The sequence below is a fragment of the Astatotilapia calliptera genome, chromosome 3, assembly GCF_900246225.1.
Source record: "Astatotilapia calliptera chromosome 3, fAstCal1.2, whole genome shotgun sequence".
In the NCBI taxonomy this organism is placed as follows: domain Eukaryota; kingdom Metazoa; phylum Chordata; class Actinopteri; order Cichliformes; family Cichlidae; genus Astatotilapia; species Astatotilapia calliptera.
Window position 1 is genome coordinate 19,994,919 of NC_039304.1, and position 25,036 is coordinate 20,019,954.

The 25,036-nt window shown below is 42.7% G+C and overlaps 1 protein-coding gene across 2 annotated transcripts; it reads right to left on the reverse strand.

The window, feature by feature from the left end:
- Positions 1 to 256: 256 nt before the first annotated feature.
- On the reverse strand, positions 257 to 24,894 carry acin1b (apoptotic chromatin condensation inducer 1b). Of its 2 annotated transcripts, none has more exons than XM_026162226.1 (17): positions 24,713 to 24,894; positions 22,033 to 22,098; positions 21,842 to 21,953; positions 21,363 to 21,436; positions 19,812 to 21,110; positions 19,575 to 19,651; positions 13,958 to 14,078; positions 9,117 to 9,162; positions 6,436 to 6,581; positions 5,810 to 5,956; positions 5,526 to 5,709; positions 5,254 to 5,399; positions 4,429 to 4,536; positions 4,005 to 4,112; positions 3,298 to 3,658; positions 1,702 to 1,799; positions 257 to 1,609 (listed from the first exon to the last, which is right to left on the reverse strand). In XM_026162226.1, exons 1-17 carry the CDS (start codon positions 24,845 to 24,847, stop codon positions 1,289 to 1,291), a joined length of 3,549 nt encoding a protein of 1,182 aa, XP_026018011.1. In that variant the 5' UTR covers positions 24,848 to 24,894; the 3' UTR covers positions 257 to 1,288. The 2 variants fall into 2 exon arrangements, with proteins under 2 accessions (XP_026018011.1, XP_026018010.1); XM_026162225.1 differs by having other exon boundaries at positions 21,315 to 21,436.
- Between the last annotated feature and the right edge of the window lie 142 nt (positions 24,895 to 25,036).

Below are 25,036 nucleotides of genomic sequence, written 5' to 3' on the forward strand. Positions count from 1 at the left end.
GAACGTCAGCAAGAGGGGATCTTCCAAATATGGTCATCTCAGCACAGAAGCCCCACCCACCTGCTACTAATCATATCTTCTGTTTGCAAGAGGCAACCAATCATTAGAATAGAAGGGAGCTAAAGGAGCATGTTTAAATCTGGGTGAACAGGGTGGTTCAGTATGAGAATAAATAAGGATTATTTTTAACTGTGAATCATCCAAAGCTACTCCAGACAAGAAATGCATGTAAACAAAAACATCCCAGCAGACAATGTGATAACCAATTAAAGTTTATTCATTTTTTTTTTTTAATTCTCGGTACATTCAGCACTTGTAGGAGGAAAAAGCAACAAAATCAGTTTTAAACTAAAAAAAGAAAATTTTAAAATTCTAACCATTACTCTATTAGAAGATAAAGATTTTTTATTTTCACCTCCTCTTAAATATAGGATCAGAGGAGGCGTTTTCAAATAGACATCAGTGCAGGGAAGGTCAGCTTCCCATAATCATCTGAGTATTTCATATCCTCTCCTTCTCATCCCACAAAAGGACAAAGTTAGGCATAATGCCACATCTCTCTAACACTACTGTCGCAGTGTCGAGACGTCACTCGCACAACAAGCCTTCAAAGGCTGAAGAAATAAACATGATTCCTCAAATTTCCAAGAAAACAAAATTAACTTATATCAACAAAGGTCGCCCATAAAGGTACATTAAAAAAAACAACAACAAAACAAAGATAAAGAAAAAATGTTTTGTGCTGAAGAGGAGAACATTAAAACTGATCCTAGAAAATATGTGAAGGTCAGGGATCTATTTTGGACTGGTTTTATTACAGGGCTGAGGAGGAAGGAACTGTGCACCCGCAGAACTAAAATAATGAGGCGGGCTCCCAAAACCTCAGTGGGACAAAAAAATGAAGAGGCGAGCCAGAAAACTACCGCCCTTCTTCTTTTCTTCAATCAAAGGGGAACCGACAGCACTGAAACAGAGACGAGGAGGAAACGCTACTCTCTACAGGAGGAAGGAGCCGGTGTTCTGCTGGAAGACGGAAAGAGAACGGAGGAGGAGGGGAGCGCGATGAACCGTCATGTTTCTGCAAAGGAATTTGTTAAAAAGATGGGGAGTGGGGTGGGTGGCAGAAGTGTGTGGAAGACAACGCTGGTGTCATAGTGGACGAATTCAAGCACAGTGGGGGCAGGTAGGGGAGGAGCAGACACCGAAACACCCCTGCCAGTGCCAGCCCGCTGCGTCCTCAGCTACACTGCTTCCCTCTCCAGCTTTTCCTGCGGCCTCCGTCCATCCCTCAGCGGCGCCTGTCCCTCGGGTTGCTCCGACTACGAGACCGCCGTCCACTAGCAGCGCCCGGCGAAGGTCGTCGGGGCCGGTGGCTGCCATCCCTCTTCTTGTCCCCCTCACGGTCCCGATCTCTGTCTCGGCCCCGCTCTCTGTCTCCGTCAGCGCCTCGCCCGGCTGCTCCGCCGCTCGTCGCCACGCTGCCATCCTTCTCCCGGCCCTTCAGCCTTTCCTTCTCCTCCTCGCGTTTCTTCTCCTCCTCTTGCAGTTCCTTATGCCTTCGCTCGCGCTCCTTTTGTCGCTCTGTGCGATCCAAAAGCCTCTGCGCCACCTGAGAGGGGGCACAAACACGGCGCACTGTTCAGGTGCAAGTACAACCACACCAGTCACTCGACACTAAATGTCAACATGTGAAGGACCAACCTGCTCCTCGGTGAGGGGAAGCCAGTATATACACGGAGCTGTTTTGGTCTTGAGGAACAAGTCGTCTAACAGTTTGGCTGGAGGTTCATCTGCCTTCTCTGTCAGTGAGGAAACAGAACCAGGCTGTTACACATGGAAACCTGAGCGCAAATATACATGTGATTAAAGTTGTGACTCACAGACCACACAGCAAACACTGCTGCACAGTTGGGGGATGTGGGGTTGCTTGTGTTTATCAACTTTGGGTATTGCATATGAGTAAAGGGCTCGCTGGGAAAGAAATCTTAGTTACTTTGCCAAATTGTGCACCTTTAGATTTTATTTAAAGCAGAATGGGAGGCAGAGCCTTCAGCTTTCAGGTCCCTCTTCTGTGGAACCAGCTCCCAGTTTGGATTCAGGAAACAGACACCATCTCTAATGTCAAGATCAAGCATAAAACTTTCCTTTTTCATAAAGCAGCAAAGGCTCCTGGCAATTTCCCATGATGCATTGTGTTTCTTCTTCACTCTGTGTTTATACATCACTCTGCTTTTAATCAATAGTTATTGTTAATCTCTGGCTATCTTCCAGTGTGTCTTTTGTCCTGTCTTCTTCCTCTCACCTCAACCAATAGCGGGAGATGGCTAACTCTCCCTGAGCCTGAATCTGCCGGAGGTTTCTTCCTGTGAAAAGGGAGTTTTTCTTTCTACTGTTGCCAGGTGTTTGCTCAAAGCTGGTCATCTGATTGTTGAGGTTTTCTCTGTATTATTACAATATAAAGCCCCGTAAGACATTCACACCAATGGCCTACTGGAGGTGGTGCTGTATAAATATAGTTGAACTCAACCCCCCTCCCATTCTGACCATTTTCACTTGTGATTTCATCACAAACCTTAAACTCACAAAGTGGAAACATCAATCTAATAAAACAGAGATTTGGATCCCTGTGAAAAAATTAAGCTTTCCCAACGCTGCCAAACTTGTGTCATCAATCCAGTCCAATTATTTTCTTCCCCACATTCAGAAGCCAATCAGCTTCTGCTCCCTGTTCTTTGAATCTCTTCCATCACTCCGCCTTTCACCTCCATCTCCACCTCATCCTGGCCACCACCAAAGTCCAATTCCTCCCACTGCTGGGACTCAGCTCAGCTGTGTAGCTTAATTTGAGTCTAATTGACAAATTATTTATCACAAGCTCTGAACTTCAGTAAATCATGTTCAGTTATCTCCACTGATCTCTCCTTACCGTAGCGTTTTTTTTGGTTTGTTTTTCCAAATGCAGGGTAGGACACAGATAAGTGGACCTGTGCAAATGGTTAGATATTTACAGGAGTGAGCCAAATGCAGCAGGAGTGCAGGGAGCAGTGTAGAGCTGCACAAAGAGATGGACACTGAAGCGTTAATGAGCCAATTTCTCAAAAGCCTCAGATTCTTTGAACCAGCTCCCAGATCACTCTGCTTCTTTTTAAATACATGAAGCTCATTTCATCCCCAAAAGTGACACAGTCGGGAAGCTTTCCGTGTTGATTAATTAATCATTACTGTCTGTTTCAGTAAGGTGTACTTGGATTAAACTCCCCCCTCCCCCACTGTGATACTCTTAGTGAGTTGTCTTACCCTTCTTATCAGTCTTCCTCTCCTTGCTCTTGGCCCTCTCTCTCCTCTTCCTGTCTCTGTCTCTGGATCTAGATCGTCGTCCATCCTCTCCCGGCCGTGCAAATTCCCGCACTTTATCCCGGTCCCATTCCCGCTCGCCTCGCGCCCTCTCTCGGCGCTGCATCTCCCTTTCTCGCTCTGCCCACAGATCCCGTACACCTCTGTCTCGCTCGCGTTCACGCTCACGTTCCCTGTCTCTGTCCCTGTCTCGTTCTCTGTCTCGCTCAGGCATCAGAGGGGGCAGCCGGATCGGTGGGGCAGCGGGCGGGGGAACAGGCTCCTCCTCTTTGTCTGGCTTCAGGACACCTTTGTGAAAGTCCAGCTGTTTGAAAACATAAGCAGGCAGGTTAAAGAGTAGCTGTGGAGAGATTATTAAATGCACACAAAGGTGCATTTATAGGTTTATTTTTTAAAACACCTCAATATTAGACTGCAACCAGTGAGGTCAAGTTATTTCTACTCACTAGAAGTTAAAGAAGAGGTAATAGCGAAGCCCTATTTTTCCTCAGTACATTAAAAGTAGCAGAAAAATGATCCATTATAATAAAATGAGCTCAAACCATGTTAAGGCTGGACTGTCCTCGCCACCACCCAATGTGAAGTCTTCAAGTTTTGTGTGTGCTGAAAGCAGTGCATTTTTATTTGTGGCATTTCTGGCTTGTTATTACCTCAGCCTGCTCACAGAAGTCCACGTTGAGGACCTTGGGATTGCTCGTAGGCCACTTGACTCTGTGGAGGGCAGCTCTGGTAGCGACAGCCTCGTCTGTTGTAGCGTACTACGAGGGTAGGAGGAAAGGAAAGAGAGAAAACAACCCAATCACATCTCAGCCAACACAAGCTGTGAAAACAGGCAACGGCACAAACAGATGGAAGCAGATGGATGAGAATGCAGAGGTCAAAAATATTATGCAAATGTTCCTTGTTGAATTTTCTAACATATATTTGCAAAAACAAATTATCGAGCCGTTTGACAGATGCTGATTAGGAAACAATATACTTTAGAAACTGAGCGCTGCATAATTCCACATGTAGCTTGTTAACCACATGCATCCACTCCTGATGCAGTGAAACGGTTCATTTGGCAATACGTACTGTGACATAGCAGTGAGACTTTATCTTGTCAATCCAAAAGCCCTCTTCCACTACGCTCCCTGTACGGTTCAGCAGCTCCTTCAGCTGGCCCAGGGTGAAAGGTCGCACCTGTTGGACCAAAAAAAAAAAAAAAAAGATTCAGACTTGAAGACATACTTTAATGATGGTCTGGTAAAGAAAGCCCTACCAATATATTATTTTTTTAATCGTTTTATGAAATGTAATCTGTATTTTCACCACTTTCAGCTGTATTACAGATTAAAGCTGCAGCATATTAAACAGGGGAATGCCCTAAGGTCACAGCTCAGACAATAACCCTTTTGAATTTAGGTAACGTTCTCCTCTAGTGCCACCATCAGGCCAAACAGCATATTTTTTCCCACTTGACGATCAAAGACGGCCATTTCTAGGTTTGACATCTGCTTACACTGTCAGCTCCTGTGTTTCTAAAGTGTAAGGCCACCTGAGATTACTGAGCCCTGGTGACCAACGTATAACCCACATATGACGCAAGCAACAAAAATCTCCAAATGGCAGTGATTAAATGTGTAACGTCTAGTCTTGTCACAGTCTGTTAAGTCATGCTCTGTGCCCCTGACTTAAGCTGATGCCTGACTACAACCTTAACACCTGGGTAAGCATTCCTGTCTGTAATTATGGGAAAGATGGTGATGATCATGTGATTACCACTGGCATACAATATATCCCATTCATGGAAAACTACAAAAGTTTAACTCTTGAACCTGGTATAAACACACACGATTAAGAGGGGAATTTTACAGATTGGGGAGGTGTGTGTGTGTGTGTGTGTGGTAACAAACCCACCAGGTTTGTCACATGGATGATGTTTGACACTTTTCCACGAGGTGGTGAGGGCTGCCTGGTTGTGCGGACGGGATCGTCGATCGTGACGGACACACCGGACTTCTGTTGACTTATGGAGCGACGCACCAGGCTGTCGCTGGGGGTAACTGTTGGAAAAAAAATGAGAAAAAGCCAGGAAGAGTGAGAGGGAATCACTGGAATGTTGCCACAGGCATGACGGAAAGCTGGAGGTAGCAATTAATTATAGCAATTAAGAATCCACAAACTTTCACCTTTCTTCGCTTCCCCGTCGAGGCTGACAGACGTCTGTGTTTCTGGGGCGTCCTCGGAAAGACTGCTCTTCCTGTTGTCTCTGGAAGTCCGACGTGGTTTCTCTGTCTCCATTTTCTCCACCTCCTCTTCTTCTTCTTCTTCTTCCTTTGTCTGTCCATTTTCCTGGCTGCTACCTGGGACAACCTGGAGAGGGAAAAAAGCCCAAAACAAAACAGTAACATGAAGAGAAGCCTTGTAGTTTCCAAAGTATTTCACTCAACGCCACCTACAGGCGTTCCCTTACCTGTGTGACGGTGCGTCGGATCTTGAGGCCTTTGTCTGGGTCGCTTCTGCTGGCATCCGGGTTCTCCTCATCACCAGACAACTGCAGCTCCTCTGGGTGAAGATCCACGACTGCCTCCTGGTTCACTTTGATGTCGGGGATCAAAGACTGAAGCGTAGAGATGTGGACAGGAGAAAAGAGATAAAAGAGAAAAAGAATTATGTTAATGTGGGAACATCTGACAGCTTCTCACACATTCCATTCAAATTTCCAAATTTCCAATTTCCTTACACAATTGTTTGATAATATGACACACCTCACAGCAGCAGTCGAGTGTAAAATGTAGGTGAAGCTTCCACCAAATGAAAACAATAAGAACACCTCATGATAAATCACTCTTTCCAATTTAAAACGGAAAATCTTCCCAAAATAAGTCATCACAATGTCAGAAGTGCTGGGTGTGTCTTCACTTTGAACAAGAATGATCATGTAAGTTTTGATCCGGAGCCAGAAAAAAAAAACGCTTCACTTCAATCAGAAACTTCTAAAAAAATAAAGTGTTCTTTCTTCTTACACCACCTTTTATAACCTTCACTTCTCTACTATCTGTTGGATGCCAGGTGCTCATCCCTGTGCTGTGTTGGTACCTTCAGGGAGTCCGTTGTAATGCTGATGGAGGGCTTCTTAGCAGTGACGGCCGTGCTGGAACCCCATCGCCTCTTTCTCCCCGCTGCGGTTCCCGTCTCAGTCTCTCCTGCTCCTCCGTCTGTGGTGGCGGGAGAAGTCTTACTGTCTGCAGGAGTTGGGGGAGAGAAAAAAAAAGTAATTTATCATCATGAAAGTGAGCGATTTGGCTTCTGGTGAAAAGGATTTCACTGACAAGTTACTGCAAGCTCACAGCCTGAAAGCAGCAATGATTGTCCAAATGCTTTTACCCAAATTGTTTTGGCAATGGTGGCAGTAAGTAATTTAGGACAAAATTCAGAAATGTAATTGAGAGATTAAACAATTTCCTTAACAATCTTCTAATACTGGACCATTTTTGTTTTGGCTTGCTTCCACAGAGAGTCTGCTAGAAAGCCTCTGCACACCTGCTTTCTCCTAACACAGAGCTAACAGGCAGCACTTTTTAAAGAGAGGAGACTAGGAATCCTGTAGTGGATAAAAGCAAAGTGCATTTCTGAGGAAACAAGCATGGACAGTATCCCTGCTGTAGCGTGTTGAAATTGGAGAGACCAGTGAGTAATTTTTTTTTAAACCCACTCTGAGTCAAACTAGCACACCATTTCATTTCTTTATCATTTCTTAATCACTGTGCTGCTACCAGAGCTATTAGGTGTGAACGGAAAACAAAAGATGTCATGTTGTTTTAATACCATCAACGCTACGATCCAACAGAGACTACATTCATTGGTGTACAGCACACACCGCAGAGGAGCAGCTGTCTCATCTCCAAGATATAACAGGGTTTCATCAGCTGTTCATTTCAAATATGGCAAAACCTTCAGTCACTGAGGTAAACGTAGACTTCTATGTTTTTCCTACTGACGTCAGTGCAGTTTTCCTCAATCTAAAGCTGTACTATTTAAAGTTTGTTCATGTAACAAGTGACGTGGAAACAGTTGACAACTAAATTTATTTTTGGTGTATGATCCAATCGCAATCAAGTGATCAAGTGTGGTGGGGTTTTTTTTTTTGTGGTATGGACTAAATCTGGGATTTTGGCCCTTATTACAGGTTACTACATATAACCAATAGTGCAGGGAGATACTGTATAATAGTTTGGTGATAGCAGAACGCCATATGTGCCACGTTCCTTCTGTATTTCCTGGCAGGCTCTTTATCTGCTGACATCTGACAGATTTTTCACATGCACGTTTTAAAAAAAAAAAAATCTGTCTTCTGATGGAAAGACTAAGTCTGCTTTTAGGTCCCATAATAAGCAGGCTATGACAGTAATATCCGACACAGTCTTAGTAATCAGCGCACACTCACATTCAGAACGACAGTCATGCTCAAAAAACGCGAGGAACTGCGTTTCCAAGTAGGGTTAGGTTGTTTTTTTAATGTCCACACCTGCATGATGAAGTAGCGGTGCTCACAATCACCAGGTTTAGCCGGAAGATTTAAAGATCCTTTAATGCAGGGGTGTCAAACTCAAATACACAGTGGGCCAAAACTCAAAACTGGAACAAAGTCGCGGGCTAACGTTAATATTTATTGAAATATATTTAATCCTCCAGATATAGGAATGAATCTTTTCTTATGGACTCAAACACGTTTTGCTGAAAAACTGAATATGGAACAAGCAAAGCTTAATACTAAACAATATATATATATTAGCTGTATAATACCAGTAGGCCAGCTCTAATAGTAATTTGGTTTGGCTTCGCGGGCCAAATGTAATTAGGCTGCGGGCCAAATTTGGCCCGCGGGCCAGAGTTTGACACCTATGCTTTAACGGGTTTTTAAGACTCTCTTATCTTTCTGATTTAATTTTACACTACAAACTCTCCAGAGCCCTCAGGTCCTCTGCTAGGAGACAGTCCCTAAAATTAGAACCAAGACTCACGGAGAGGTATCTTTTAGTTATTATGCTCCGGGTTTATGGAACAGTCTACCTGAAGACCTGAAGGCTGCCGAAACTGTTGAGATGTTTAATACAAAACTCAAGACCTTCTTTTTTTTAGCACGCCAGGTTAAGGTTTTTGTGTCAGTTTTATTTATTTTAATTTTTATTTATTTTGATTTTCATTTTATTATTTTTATTATACTTTATATTTACCCTTTACTTATTTTTTTCTTCTCTGTATGATAGGTGGGTGTCTAATGTGTAGACGTGGGTGTGTAGGAGGGGTGTTGAGAGAGTGCAGAGAAGGTGGTGTATGTGTGTATTTCAGTTTATTTTCTGCATCTTAATGCATAAAAATTCCTATAAAAATAAAGTTTTGATTGACTGAGGAGGCCAGGTGAGGGGAAGCCAATTGGAAGAAGTTCCCATCAGTTTGAATGTGGATAAACAGAAGTGCTATGTAGGATAAATCCATGGAGCTATGGTAGTCGAGTCCAAGAATAACCAGATAATGTGCTGAAAAAAAAAAGGAAACTTGTGTACTGCAGTGTTTTTCCTGATTAGATGTTATTACACAGAGTTTACTTTTGCCATCTTGCTCATGCAAGTACACCGCTTAAAAAAGAAAAAAAAAGAAAAAAAGAGTGTCTAATCTTTCACTTTAAATCCTGCTCAATCTATCGTCATGTATCCTGTAACATGGGTAAGGTTTCTGGTCCAGGATTCCAGGAAAAACGATATAACTGGTATACTTACTGGTCAGGGATATCTTGCGAGCAGCAAAAGCCTTAGGGGTGGTGCTCTGGAAAGAGAGAGAGACAGAAAAAAAACATACAGAAACCCCAGGGGTGCGGGGTGAGATGAGAACCGGGAGTCCAGACCCAAACAGGCATCAACAGAGACGAGGTGAAACAGGAAAAGTGGAGGAGGGGTGGGGGGACGAGGGGGTTAAAGTAACAGAAGCCCGGAGGCTCTAATTGTATTACATTAAAAATAAAAAATCTCTGGTTTATACCAAGAGGCTCCAGACACATTTCTGCCATCCACCTCTGCTCAGAGCCGCTGAGATAAATCTTTATGCTTCTTCACTTCTACATGCGTTTGACAGCAATATGGACTTTAAGAGCAAAGCAACTACAGGATCAGTATTAGGACACAAGTAGGGCAGCAAGATGGTGTCTATCTGCAGACTAAAGTCACAAGTAAGTCTTAGTAAACTAAAACAATTCTTCAGACACCAAAAAAAATTGGTGCCAACATTACATACTGTGGCAAAGTTGTGAAGTTTCAGAGGCTTCCTAACTTTACACACACTACTGCTGATGTAACGAGAAAGAGCTCGCGTTACTTTAGCAGCGATAATAAGTGAATGTAGAAGTATGTAAAGTCATGTTTACTAGCTTTCTACATGCAAAATAATTATTATTACAATAAGAAACACCCTACAAATATGTTTCACAATGACTACAGCTGATAGGATTGCAAATGTTCCACACAAACCCAACTATGGTCCTGACAGAACGAACACATTCAAATCACTGTTTTTGATTTAAAAGAGTTTCGCCATGTTTCAGGTTTTGATCAGTAGATGGCAGGAAGTGCAGGACCTTTGCTTCCTAAATAAACCGTATGAAGTGGCTAGTGGCTTCCTGACAGTTTCATTAATTCCATTTCGTGCTGAGGGAAACGTTACTGATCTGTGTTCTTCGACAGCACTATATTACTTAATTATCTCTAGATATTTTGCAGTGTGCAGGTAAACAAAATAAAACCCCAAATGCAAATACATAAGGGTATATTTTGTTTGCCCTCTTGTGGCTGCAAATTTGAATGGTTTGAACTTGTGTGGCTTTTTGTAACTATTATTCTGCGTTTACAGGGTGCTGATGCTGCTAATGCACTCGATAAGCATTAAGGTAATGGTGTGTAGCTGAGTCAAGTGGTGCAATTGAATGATGGTAAAATATTAGTGCTAATGAGCAGAGGTGGAAAACCAAGTGCTGAAGACGTACTAATCTGTAGCAGAACTATCAATACTGCAGTTGTAATTCACCTTAAAGAATGCATCATATTAACAAAAGGCTATTGCAGATCCACAGTCTGTGTTTAAATGTATACAGAGCACTCTCGGCTTGATGTAAACATATCAAATTGAACTGCAGTACACATGACAGTTCCAGAATTTTGGACTAAATTACAAGAGGAGGAAAAAAATATTTTATACACTAACTCCTGTCAAATATTTACACATTTTTAAATAGAGGTATAATGACAAGTCATTTCCTGGTACCATTTAACACCTGATTCCTTACTGGCCCAACCTCACGACAGTGTGCACTGTATCTAGGCAACAAGGATCCAATCAGAGAAGGCAGAGAAGTGAGGGCAGGGCTCGATTTGAGAGTGCAGATTAGCCACCAGGCAGGAACTGATCACCAGATTGGACTTTTTTTCTGGGGAGGACTTTTCTTGACTGACTGCTGGTCACACAGTCACGATTCAGTCTTTTTGAGGGGGGTGGCAGAGGTTTCAGAGCGTCTCTGTGGACTCTGACGGAGTCAGGGGAGGGATGTAGGTTTACTTTGTTAGAGTCCAGGATCTGTGACGTACATCTGATGAGTCTTTTGTTAACGCTTGAGGCTAGTGTCTTTCATTTCCATTGGTGCTTACATATTCTCCATTCCCCGTGGATACTTGGGAAAAAAAATGGGATTTTCAACATGATAACCCCAGATTGTCTGTGATGCCTTCCAGCTCTTTTTTACCCATTAGGTTTCCGTAGGTTTCCAAGTATGCAGCGAGAGTCTTACGCTTGCTTTGAGTTCACCGCACAGAAGATCAGAATCAAGTCTCTTAACAGGAATAAAGATGGAAAAAAAATAATCCAGTCTTTGTTGAACTGCAATCCACGGCTGTAGTCAAAGACAGAGGGCTCATAGCAGTGCTAGCATGACTCCCCCCACACACTCGCATGAAACCATGCAAAAAAAATTTACCAGGGCCAAGCTGTGGGTGTAGCGAAGAGATGGATACATAAATAAATACGTAACAGCAACAACCGCAGGAGTCCATCTGCAAGGTCCACAGTAGAGAGAGAATATCACAATGTCACGGTGAGACATCCACTGAGTCACACTGGTGCTCACTGCAGGGAAAGAACGGGCAGCAGTTTGTGGAGCAGATCCACCCTTCCTGGCAAAGCGTAGATGATCAATACAACCACAGAAAAAGTGCATCACTGTGGTCAGATTACTTGTCCTTGGACAGATGTCTTTAAAAGTCTCTCTGTGTCTTTACTAAACTGGAACCATTCAGGAAAACTGTTGTGATCTTAGCTCAATATGAGTCCCATTTGAAAGGTGTGCCACACTGTCAAGGCAGATGATAGCTGCAGGCTTTACAAAACCAGAAATCCAGATGTGTCACATCCATAGATTTTTGTCTTATCCACAAAGTTGTCCAACAAAAACAAAAGAAAAAAAGCCCATGGGTTGTTGCTTACTAGCAGATTGTCTTAGTTGCTCCATTTGAAAGAGTCTTAAAACCCAAAACGGCGACAGCAGCATTAATTAGCAGTTACTGCAACAGTTCTCAGTCCAAAGTCATTACTCCACTCCACAAGCAGAGGGCAGCGTGGGAACAGAGGAAGCATCAAAAACCAAACTGGAGAACTGAAGTTTTGTCTGGATTTTGGAGGACAACACTTGCAGACTGTGTTTATCCTCAAAATGGCAGAAAGGGCTAGGGAGAGGGATACAGAGCATCAGACACCCTCCCCCTCCTTTAACCCTTCATTTATCACCACCACACAGTCCAGTCCAGAACAGAGAGCAGGCTTCCACGCCCTGTGGCTGCCGCTGCTGTCGGTGGTGCTCTGATGCAAGCTCCCATTACTGCTGGCTGACAGGAGGCCTTGCAGGCTGACGCTTTACTCAGTGCCATGGGGTTGCAGACTCTGGGCCTAACTCAGGTACCAGCGACGCACTTGGGCATAGCGGGACAGGACTTGTAGGAGAAGTAGGAGGAGGAGTGGAGGAGGTGTTGGTGGTGTTGTTGGTGGTAGTAGTAGTAGTACGCAGCAGGTACCAATAGGGGCAATGGAAGAGGCATGGGCACCTTCATAACAAAGCAATCAATGGGGTTTTAAACAGCAATCACACCATAAATATATATAGTGAGAGAGAAGTGTTCATTATGGGATACAAAGGCAAAAGATGAAAAGAGGTGGAGATAGACAGTGAGAGAGAGAGAGAGTGAATAAGACAAAAAGGGAGGCAGCTTGAAAGGAGCAAGAAAGAGGACAAAGGGAGATGAGAAACAGGGTGGAAGAAACAGCAGAAACAAGCCCTGATGTATCTCTACACACAATGTCAGGGTCCATTATTCATGCAAACCCAAAGGGGGAAAACAAAACCCACAAATACACACTCACATTGAAAAAGCGATAACAACTTCAAACTGCACAGAAGCTCACCAGAAAATCTAATTCGAGCACTTTAGATGGGCTGGAGTGTAATGCATGATTGTCCTTTCTAATGTTTCTGAGGGCGATGGATGAAAGCTTTATCCGACAAACGGGAGCTTTGTTAGCACTATCAACAATTCTCTGTGGTATAATTAGACTATAATGGTGGCAGTACTTGTAAAAATGTTGTCTGATGTGATGATGCCTCTTAAAGACCCTGACACACCACGTGCAAGAACTTGTGCTGAGAAAGAAGTTATATATCAAATTTAATAGGAAACAAACTTAATGAGAATACTTAACAAAAAGTGACAATCGAGTAACTTTTAAAATAGTTTCTTACAAAAGGAAACAGGCAAAGAAACAGCTGTGGACACGATGGACAAGTAGTCCATTCTATTGTGCTTTCTTGATGGATATATGCATTGTAGTTGAAGATGTCCACACGCAGCCTCATATTCATCTGATGGTGATCAAACCAGACCCAACCAGACCCTTGTCACAACTGAGGGAGTAACTACAGCAATGTCAAGTGGGTCACTGTCAACTTGGTGTGTCAGGATCTTTAGATGTTTAAGGCCATTACCTCACCCCACCCACACACACACACACACTAATGGATATATAAGCATGCACTCTCTGCAGCATGGATATCTATTTTAAACACAGTATAACCATCAATACTTTCATTCCAGCAGCTTTTACCACTTAATGTACCTCTGCAGGGCCCACACAAACAATGGACATGTGTGAGAGATCATCTAAATGAATGAGCTTGTTATGAAATATTAGTTGAATTAAAAGCAGATGGAAGGGATGAGGTGATTCCTATTTAACCCTGGACCCAATTCCAACTCAACCCCAGGTCATTCACACTAAACATTTGTGCAAAAAATATCCAGTTGAGTGATTTGTCTATTACGATGCTTTAACTGATGAACACACTGTAAAGTCAGATTTAATCAAAGGCGAAAAATACATTAACGCCTGCAAAGAAACTGGGGTGTGTTGGTTTTGAGTAACCCATCCTTAAATTACACTGATAATTAAACATGCTTGTATATGAGTGAGGATGCAGGTTAGTGGGAGACAGGAAAAGACCCAGGCTCCTACACCCTCCCAGTGACCTTACCTCCTCATGGCGGCCCTCACTGTTCTCAGGCTCAGCCCCGGAGGCTGGCTGCTGGTCCATGGAGCTCTCCGAATCTGGTTCCACCTCCGTCACGGCGGCTGCACTGGGCTCCGACACCTCCCTGCAGGAGGAAAACAGTGGAAGAAAGGATAAGAGTGAAGGTTATTTCCATGAAAAAAACCCTCACATTGACCATAACTACACAATCAATTATAATAAACACATAGGCAACTTACAGTCCAAGCCGTAAACATTTAGCCAGTGACAGTTTTTTTTTAAATTTTGTTTCTGTAAACCACCCCAGTGGATATGAAATGCATACTTTTAGCTTTCATGAAGGGGGTTTTACAAGGTTAACATATTAACCGTTTAGGGATTACAGAGTCTTTAAAACATTTAATGTCTGACATTTATGTTGTCACATCCAGCTTTGCATAAACGTCTAGAAAGTCTCAGATTTGCAACATGCGTGAAAACAGCTGGTGAATCTCCTGGGATCGAGGAGGGGTTCACACACATACACGGTGAAACCGAGAGCAGAGAGAAACTACTGTGACCATAAATTACAGTTAAAAAAAAAGAAATTCCCAGTATTATTTTTATTTGATTGCTGGGGAAGGATGTCCCACATGGCCACATTTTAACAAGCATAGAAAGTAACCAGTGCTGAGGCTCCAATCAAAGACAACTGAGACAGAAATGAGTCCGGCAGCTATTAATGTCTAAGCTGTTGAGGCCTGGGCAGTGTTAGGGTTTGTATAATAGGAGAAAAAACAATGTGTAGGAAAAGAGAGGAAGGGTGGTGAAGGCCAGTGATCTGGGTCACTCCTGCTATAAATAACTCACCAGCTAACTGACACCCAGGGTCACAAACCTTTCTCAGACTAACTCATACTCAGACATAACCTCACAGAAGACTGTGTGTGGTCTTCATCTTATCCATTTGGATCATTGTGGGGGTAAAGAAAAGTATAACAACACCTCTGATTCAACCAATAAAAGCCATGAACTGCGGTTAATGGAGTCGGACCTCACACAGTCAAATGCTTCCCCTCATGTTGTGATATTTTATTACTCATATCTCAGATGAAGATAAAAACAGGAGATGGCATCATTATATTTTTAGCTACCCCCTCAACTCCCCCAACCAGCATTATCAGAAGCCGCCTCCGCTGCCTCCATGTGATGCCACGGGCAGCGAGGCAGCACCCTGTAGGTGGGAGAATCACATCCTGTAGCATCCTTCACTCTAATCACCGTGCTCATCACCCACTGCTGTTCGCATGCTTATTTGCATTATATGTAACAGGACACACTGAAAAATGCTTCTCAATACTAAAAAACCTGAAGGCAACAAAAAGCCTGTTCAAGATGCAAAAATCTCCAACACGTTTAGGCACTAGTTCAATGCCATTTATTCAACAGCCTGGGCAGAAAAACAGCAGTGATAGCTATAACCTCCAGAAAGAAACAAACAAATATGAGCAGTGCATGTGATGTGTGTTACATGTTTTTAATTCACTAATTATTGAGGAAAAGAATAAAAGTTGCCTATTAAATCTTTAAGAATAAAGTAATGTGTGTCTATTCCAAAAATACTTATTCGATCATTATAAAAGGCTACAGGATGAAACTCCTTCATTTTTGTTTGTTATCCACACAAGTGACTCATTGATTAGTTTGTTAATGCCAAAAATATGAATCATGGTTATAGGATTGTGGGTCAGTATTAAAACAACTTATTTAACAAAAAAAAACCAAACAATTAACTTAATTAGCATTTATTACTAGGCAAAAAAGACTTTAATGGGTTCAGCTTTAAATCTAATTTACACGAGATAAAATGAAAAATAAAAACTGGCGTATTTTTGACTCTAAAGCCCATCTCACAAGGGCAACGATCACGTGAAGATGGAGGTAGTAGAAAACACAGGGTCATCTCCTTCAGGTTCACCTACACAAATCTCTTTGTGACTTCTACTTCATCTACACAGATCTGGCCGACCAAAGTCTTTCTGATATCTTAACCTGCACTAAACTAAACAGCAAGCGAGTCTGAAGGACAGTGTTTGAAGAACAGGGTCATATTGGGTATATAACGCATGAAGGAAAAGCTTTTTTCAATCATTTTGTTTTCAATATATTTGGAAGGTTTTACACCCATAGTCACTTTGGGTGAGTCACTTTTACCAAAAGGCATCAAAGAAACCCCTTCAGCGAGGTGTTAGCTGTGGGTCTACACATTCAAATCCATGTCTTTTAAAGTGACAACAATCTCGCTATAATCCAACAATACTTACTCAAACATTCTCACAAGTCTTGGTTAAAGACAGACAAATCTTAGCTTTGCACATTCTCCATGACATGTAAGACAACCAGTGTTAAGTTTTACTGCATCTTTTAGAGGAAGGGCTGTAATGTTAGTCTCAGTACTGAAATCTACCCAGGGCAACAGCAGAACCGGTTTCACCTCTTCTTCTTGAGATTAGTCACCAGCAGGACAGTCATGAAGACGACAGCATTCCCTTTCCTCCACACAACACACAGACTACACATTTGCTCTAGGTGTTGGTTTCATTGTCTACGGGTGTGTGGGCAAGGCCAGAGGAACACCTGCATCGGCTATAAAGGGAAGACAGATGTCAGCTAGAAATACAACCCCCGCTTAAGATCTTAAGACGAATGACCACAGAGAGAAAGAATGAGCAGCTTTTTCTTCTCAAGTAACACATTTAAAGCTCCCTCTCTCGCTACTCAATAATCTTGCAATAATGTCACCAGTCAGGAATGAGGAAGCCCGTTAAAAGGTGAGGAACAAGATCTGTAAAATGTTGAAGCATAACGTTTTTTCATATTAACGTTAAATGGATTTTTAAAAAAGCAAGCGGCTCAGGGCCAATTTAACAAAACATGGTTTCCAATCAAACTGGACATACAGTCAGATCCCAGGGGAGGAGAGCAAGAGTGCTGGTACCAGCTGGGACAATTTTATCACACCATAAGGGACCATTCACACTGACTCTACAGCTAACAGATGTCTGCTTTAATGATCTCCCTTGACAACAGTGAGATCATTAACAGCTACAGCAACACAAAGCCAAAAATGCAAATATTGTTCACTGTCATTTAAGCATCAAAATGCATGCGGAGATTAAACATAAGTGTGCTTTTAAAGAGATATTCTAAAACAAGAGGGGGGTGAAAGTCCTTTATCTTGGCTGCAAGCATGCCAGGAAAAATACGAGGTCAGAAGGAAAGATGGAAGAGGAGAAATCAATGTCCACATACTTCTCATCACATCCTGAAATCTGAGGACATTATTTATTCATCAATAGCTCCTTTAGTGCAAATTTAATTCAAGGATTGTTCAAAGAAAGGAGACCCCCACTTTCCCGCTCTGAAAAAAAAAAAAGTCTTCCCTTGCTCCTTCACCCAACAAAAGGCTTTCACCGCCGTCCCCACCCCCGGTCCTCTTCACATGGGCGAACACGCTCATAACCAGGCCAATGTGGACACATGATATGATATTCATCAGCCGAGCAGGAGCTGCTAGCTTTTCGGCGCAAAACGACACGCCGAACCCGGATAACGTATCCCGGCAGATTTCTATTTAAGTGGTGTGAAAGTACAAACGGCAACCTGAAGCCTTGAATCGCCCTCTGGCTCCCTCTTACCCGTTTTTGTTGCCTTCGGACAGCATTATGGCCGGCCTTGAAAGGAAACCCCCGGGGATAAAAGATGACACCGTGCCGCTGGATGTTATTTCGGTCAGGCGCTGCTTGAAACCGGCAACGCGAAATTTAAAAAATATCCTGCTCGTATGTTTCAATTACTGATTAGCCATACACTGCGTCGGTATCAGGGATGCACTGCATGCATGACGGCCATGTTGGCTAGCGCGAAAGAGCAACGGCTACCTTCCGGTCTGAGATTTCCAAAATAAAAGCCCAATTTAACGCCCAACCTTGGCGCATATCGAAAGAAAAAGTATTTAAACTTTAACGCAGCACCAGAAAAGAAAACTACATAATATGTGCTACAAGAAGGAAACCATTAAGATATGTTTAGGTTTAAATGAATAACTTTTTAGATATGTGCCATTAGATGCCCATTAATTACATATAACACTCTTTATGTCACCAAGCAGGCTTAAAAATAATCTTTATCAATTAAACTACTAGTTTACTGGGATAAAACTCAAGTTGATTGCCATTACAAACATGCACACCAATTTATCTACCATCACACATGATTCTGAATTCTTTATGCATGAATAACTACTACAGCAATATAGTGTTTATATAGCAATAATTGCTTGACAATTACACAATAAACACTGTGTTTTAACCCTGGGTGTGACCAGAAGTGGCTTTCGGTAGCATGTTATACAGCCTTGTTATAGATATAGTAAAGCAAAATAAGCTGAAAGGCCTATTCCTCTTCAGTTTCCACTTTCATGTATAGGCCATCATAAACCTTGCTGACAGTAACATAATAGTATTGTGTGTATATATATATAATATGGCCCATCGTCTGTGCAGAAACATTGCACACAGCAACTGCATCGCTCCGGTGAGCCGAGATAAAGACACACAAAAAAAATGACATATTTTTCGGTTTGTGTTCTTCAGCCATTGTAATCATGAATAGTTTTTATACATTTTCAATAGCCCAAAAGCACAGTGGCTATCACGTGCTGCAAGTACAGCACCTCACGTCAACTATCAGAAAATCAAACACACAAACACAAACAGGACATACTTTATCGTATCCTCATATGACAACCAGAGTTGTGATTACAGGGTTGACCAGGTGCAAAAGATTTTCTGATTTTAACATGAGCAGCAGCTGTTGCAAGTTTGTGAAATACTGCACTAGGTGTTCGATGTGTGTATTTTTCTGTAGCGACCCAAACAACCCAAGCAGCTCAAAACTATCAGAGCAAGGGTTTTAATGAAGAGCTTTTAACTGTATTTTAATGGTTGTAAGAAGAACTTCTAATTGGTCAGGGTGCCTCACAACTGCTGCATATACCATCACAGGCCTGAGCACATGGCCAATAAGCTTGTCCAACATTGGCTATGCTGAACCCTGCCTGACCATATAACTATGAAATAGAATCACGATCTACGATACCCAAAACATCCTGTGATTTAAGTGAGGAAGACACAGTTATGAGGAGAGGAAACATGAAAGAAACAAGAACAAGAAGATGAAAATTGACCTGGACATCAGCAGCCAGTGAGCATCTCTTTGTAAATCCATCACCAGAATTAGTTACCAAACTCTGTGAGGTTATTCCTGAAAAGCGATTTATAAATCACTTTCAGAAATCTGGAATACAGGAATCAAAAAAATGGAACCACAAATTAAGTCCCGGTGTTTGTCTATTGTATGACAGGTTATTAAGCAAATTTTATGTTTGTATGGCATATTTAGCAATGCTTAATACAATTGATATAAAGAGGTGAGACAAGTGTTAACCGCCTTGTCTTGTAAACCATTTAACTGGTGAACTGAAAAGTTAAGCTATGTTGAAGAACGTAAAGCACTCATTTTAAGAGTGAGGGTTAGGATTGCTGTTCAGGTTTCATATATTTTAATAAAGGTTGCTTACCTTTTGGAAAGGTGTGGTGTCTCTGCCCCTTTACTCGGGTCAGCTTTTTTCTCACCATCTGCTTCTTGGTCCACCTTCTGTGAGATGATTCAAAATAAAAACAATAAAAAGCTATATAGAGAAAAGAGATTCAGCTTCAAAATGCTCTTCACTCTGAAGGTTAAATTTCTTCTAGTGCTACAGATAGTGCACGGTTTCTAACTATTCCCTGATATCCACAACAGTTTATTTACTAACCTTCAGCTTCCTGGCAGGTGGTGTTTTATCCTGAGAGGAGGACGATTGTGATGATCGTGACGACGAGTCTGATTTGGAGTCAGAATCTGATGAAGAACCTGAATCTTGGACCTCAGTCACCAGCTTCTTGTCTTCATCTGCCGTCTTCTGTTTCTTTTCCTGCTCCTCCTTTAGCCGTTTCTCCTCTCTTCTCTTCTCCTCCTCCTGTTGTTGTTTCTTCTCTTTTTCTCGTTCCTTCTCACGCTGTTTCCTCCCCTCCTCCATTCGTTTCCTCTCCTGTTCCTTCTCTTCTTCTAAGCGTTTCTTTTCTCTTTCCTGTTCTTCTTCCTTCCTTCTTTCTCTCTTCTGCTCCTGCTGTCTCTCCTTGTCCTCCCTCTCCTTCAGCTGCCTCTCTTCCTCCATCTTCCTGTCCTCTTGTTGCATCTTTGTCTCCCGTCCTGGCTGTGGGGATTCACTGGAAGACTCAGCAGTGGAGTGTGCAGTCTCTCCTGACACACCAGCCCCCTCTGACTCCATCTTGTGTACAAGCAGAGAAAGGGGCCCTGTCCCACGTTTCACGCGTGGTTCGGGACTGCTGGAACGAGAACTTGAGTCAGAATCTTGCCTCTGCACCTTGGAAGGTGGGAATGACACCACCCTTTGGCTGCGTCCAGCTTCTTCACGGTCATCTGGGTCTGGCGGGCTCTGCTTGGGAGTGTCAGGAAGGGGGAACAGATTAGGGGGTGGAGAGGGAGGAGGTGTGGGGTGGCGCAGTTGCATGGGGGTGTGGTGTACCTGTGGAGGTGGGATGTGCTGCGGAGGTTGAAGTTTGCGTTTGGATCTTCCAGCTGATGATGGGACGCTGGGTGGCATCTGCTGCGATGGGGCAGGTCCCCTGCTTCCCTTTCGGACCCCACCGGGACCAGGCCCCCAGTCCTCATCATCATCACTCTCATCATCACCATCATCACCTTCATCACTATCCTCATGGACATGGCTTGATGCTGAACCCCCAGCAGATCGGCTCAGGTGGAGCACAGAACGAGCCGATCCTGGTTCACTCGGTGCGGTGCCTTCCTTCTCCTGAGCTGGGGGTACTGCTGGGGGACAGTCGGGCTGTCCCAGAACGCGCACTGACAGGGAGGCGACTGCACGGGGAGGAGAGGGTGCTGGTGGCTCCTTGTGTCCTTGGTGAAAGGTGGCTCGCTGCATCCTAGCTCCTGGAGCGTCATGGGCCTCCTGGTGATGAAGGGTGGTGCCATGACCTGTCACTGAGTCTCCTGCCCCTCTCTCCTCAGGCCTGGCCAGAACCTGACGTGGCTGCGCACAGATAACTGAGTCAGTGGGAGACGAAACATGATGACTTAATTCTGCTGATGTATTTTTAAAAAAAATGAGTTTAATCAGATTAAATCTGTAATCATTAGAAAAAAATAGTTTATATCATGCAAAAAGCACCATGCTATTATTTTTGTTTTGGTACACAGAATGTTGACAAATGCGGAAAATCTGATTCTTCTGTACCTTTCTGCTCCACAGGATAAAACCTTTGTTTTCCTCGAGGGTACTGACCTTGTCAGAGGCATAGGAGGAGCTGTCATTGTCCTCCGAGTGTTCTTCATCCTCCTCAGCTACAGCTGGGCTCTCTGAGAGACAGAAGCACGAGGCAGAGGTTAAAAGTCGACCCCGGTCTGAGAATTATACTCCCAGGACATGCCTACTGGATCTCACACAAGCAAAACTTTTCTAACAATAACTTGTAATGATTTCTTTTCCTCACACCGAAAAAGAGAAATAAAAACTTGAATCGTTTTTTAGAGAAATTCTGTCTTAATGGCTGTGAAATCAGAGATTAGAGTGTAGTTTTTCCCATAGTGTGAAATGCTCATTTGACAAGCCACTGTAGGTTTTACACATTTATTTAAATGTTATTTTTAATTTTTAAGCACATAAAGTTAGGTAAGCAAAGACGTTTGACCACCAGGGAGTTTTTGCGAGTCGTCTGAGCCAAAGGACGGGCCAAGTGTGTGTTTGTGGTCTGAATCTTTTACCATCAGCGTCTTGCCCCTGCTGGGCCTCTCTCTCCAGTCTCTGGCAAAGGAGCTCTTGCTGCTTGGCCAGGTACTGCTTTATGAAGCTGTTTTGGCACATCTCCTCTCCTATCTGTAACACAGCGTTTTTAAAACAATGTGACATTGTGTCAAAACATCACCAGACTACTGCAGATTTTAAAATCTCCTACCTGAGAGTTGGGCTGCAGCCCACTGTGAGAGGACGATGTCTTCTGTAGGTTCTCCAGCATCAGAGCCTGATGGTAAGGAGGAGGGGAGGGGAATTCATTTAAATGTTAACGTAATGCCAGAATGAATATTAAAGAAAACTGTAAACCAGATACTAGAATTCTGAGTCCTCTAATTATAACGCTTGTTATACCTGTTGACTTTTTGTATATTTAAATATCGCATATAGGTTTGCATTTTGTGCACAACATTAAAAAGGCAGACCTAAACCCAATAATAATACTAAATGTGCCTACAATGTAAGATACTTAATAAAAAAGGGCACTTTAAGAATTGTAAAAAGAATTAACATAAATGCATGTATATTAACTTAATAGTCTATTAATCACATGCAATAAATTTATGACTAAAAAGCATCGTCACTCCTGAGCCACTTTATTAGGTACACCTGTTTAATTACTCATTGTCACAGACATCTAATCAGCCAATCACAACTCAGAGCATTTAGGCTTGCAGATATGATAAAGACAACTTGCTGAAGTTTAAACTGAACATCAAATGGGAAAGAATGGCAATTTAAGCGATTTTGAATGTAGCATGGTTGTTCAAGCCAGATTTTCCCACACAATCATCTCTAAGGTTTACAGAGAACGGTGTGGAAAAGGCAAAATATCCCGTAAGCAGCAGCAATGCCTCGACAGCAGAGGTCAGAACGGTGCTTCAAGCTGACAGGAAGCCAATGATTCCCTCAAATAACCACTTGTTACAATTGAGGTATGTAGAAGAGCATCTTAAATGCACAATATATCTAACTTTGAAGCAGATGGACTACAGCAACAGAAGACCACACCAGGTGTCACTCCTGTTAGCTAAGAACAGGAAACTGAGGCTACAATTCACATGTCTTACACAATAGATGACCAGAAAAATGTTTCCTGGTCTTATTGGACTTGCTTTCTGTTCCATTATATGCAAGGTAGGGTCAGAATTTGCTGTAAACAACATGAAAGCATGGATCCATCCTGGCTTGTAACAATGTTTTCGACTGGTGGTGGAGGTGTAATGGTGTGCAGGATATTTTGTGACACACTTTGGGCTTTTTATTACCAGCTGACCATTGTTTAAACACTATAGCCTACCTGAATATTTTCACTGCTCGTGTCCATCCCTTTATGACCGCTGTTTAGCCATTGTGTGATGGCTGCTTCCACAGGGATAACACACCGTGTCCAAAAGGTCAAATCATCTCAATCCGGTTTCTTGAAAATGACACTGAGTGTACTGTACTTAAAATGACCTACACTCTCACCACATCTCAATCCAATAGAATAACTCTGGGATTTTGTGAAATGGGAGATTGCCATTATGGATGTGCAGCAGACAAATATGCAGCAACTGTGTGAACTTATCTTGTCAATATAGACCAAAATCCCAGAGTAATGTTTCCAGCACCTTGTTGAATCTTTGGCAAGAAGAATCAAGAAATTCAAAAATGAAGCCCAACCCAGTACTAGCGCTGTCTAACTAATGAAGCATGCATGAGTCTCTCTTTATACATTCTCTATTGCCTAAATCCTAAAAGATCCAAGATGTTTGTTCGAAGTAAAGAGAAGACACTTTCCATCAGTGCTTTTTCTGTGCAAAGATAAACTCTGAATCCTGACTGAAGCGCTTCATATAAACACATTCATTCACCCTGTTGAAACCCCATCTGGCGTGTGGGGCTCAACAGGGTGCTAGTAAGGTGTACCTGATAAAGTAGTTAGTGAGTGTGTATTAAATTCTTTGACAAGAAAGGCACATAAAAAAAACTTTAGGCATCCTACACATCATTGTTTTGAATAATAATTTGAATATAGGTAAATCACAATAAAATTATTCTCCATCAACAAAGCCTTAAAGAGACTTTAAGAGCAACTCTATTGCTTTAATCTTATCAGCACCGTATTTTTTACTGTATGCATGCTGATATCAGTTTATTTTAATACTGTGCCTTTAACGCACGGTTTGAGTCAGATATGGGGAGTTTATATCGCAATCAAGAGGTGTTGCTTCACTATAATCTTATGATTAAAATAAATACATAAAGCAACGTATTATTTAAAAAAAGACCAATCAATTGGTAACATATTTTTTAAATGTGACTTTAGCGAAGGAGATGATCCCGGTTTTTAACGGTGAAAACGGCGTTTACAAAAATATAAGTTGAAGAAAATTTGAATGAAATAGCTGTTGGTTATGCGCGGAATGTGTTTACATCACGAGGCGCGCCCCCCGTAACCCTAATACACACGCGCACGCACACGCAAGCACGGTGCGCGCGCGGGCACTGTCATGTACACTATGTGCGGCTGTTGGCTTGCTTACTCTCAGCTTAGGCCTGGACTTGACAGGTGCACAGTTCAACTGTGTGCAACACGGTGCTCTGCGAGTAGTTACGAATTAAGTCCGAACTCGGTAGCCGGGCCGTCGGGTTAAACTGTCAGTTACAACCAGTCGAAGAGGAAAACTGTTGTTTATGAGTAATAACGCGTGCACGGCGATTTATGTATTCCCGCTTCACAGCCCACACACATACACACATCGTTACGGCCTCTACTGTTAACCCCCCCACTGTCTCTCGCCTCCTGCTGAACTTGGCCAGACTCGGCACAGACGTCCGTAACGTGAGAGAAAACTTACCCCTTTGAGTCGCTTGATAAGTGTGTTCTTTTGTCCGCTTTTTGGGAGGTTTCTTTGCTCCAGAGCCGCTTTCAAATCGGCAACTCGGAGCGACTGAAGAGGTTTTCCATCAAGCGTAATATCTTCGTCCGCCATTTTGCTCCCTCCGCTTGTCTAAACTCCGTCGCTACGGCTGCCGCTCGGCGTCACAGCTCGGGAGTTTCCGGAAGCGCTCGGCTTGTCCGAACGATCCTCTTACCAAAATGTTTTTTTTGTATAAACACGACTAATATAGTAATATAACAACAAATAAAACAAACAATATTTTATTTGCAAAAAAATGTA

What these genes read in the sequence shown, in the direction of transcription:
- acin1b (XM_026162225.1), bottom strand. Translation starts at nt 24,847, where the DNA reads ATGGCGGACGAAGATATTACGCTTGATGGAAAACCTCTTCAGTCGCTC. An exon ending in AGTCTCACTGCTATGTCACA is followed by an intron (nt 4,113 to 4,428) that starts GTACGTATTGCC and finishes CTACCCTCGTAG; the next exon opens with TACGCTACAACAGACGAGGC. An exon ending in GAGGAAGACTGATAAGAAGG is followed by an intron (nt 1,800 to 3,297) that starts GTAAGACAACTC and finishes CCTCACTGACAG; the next exon opens with AGAAGGCAGATGAACCTCCA.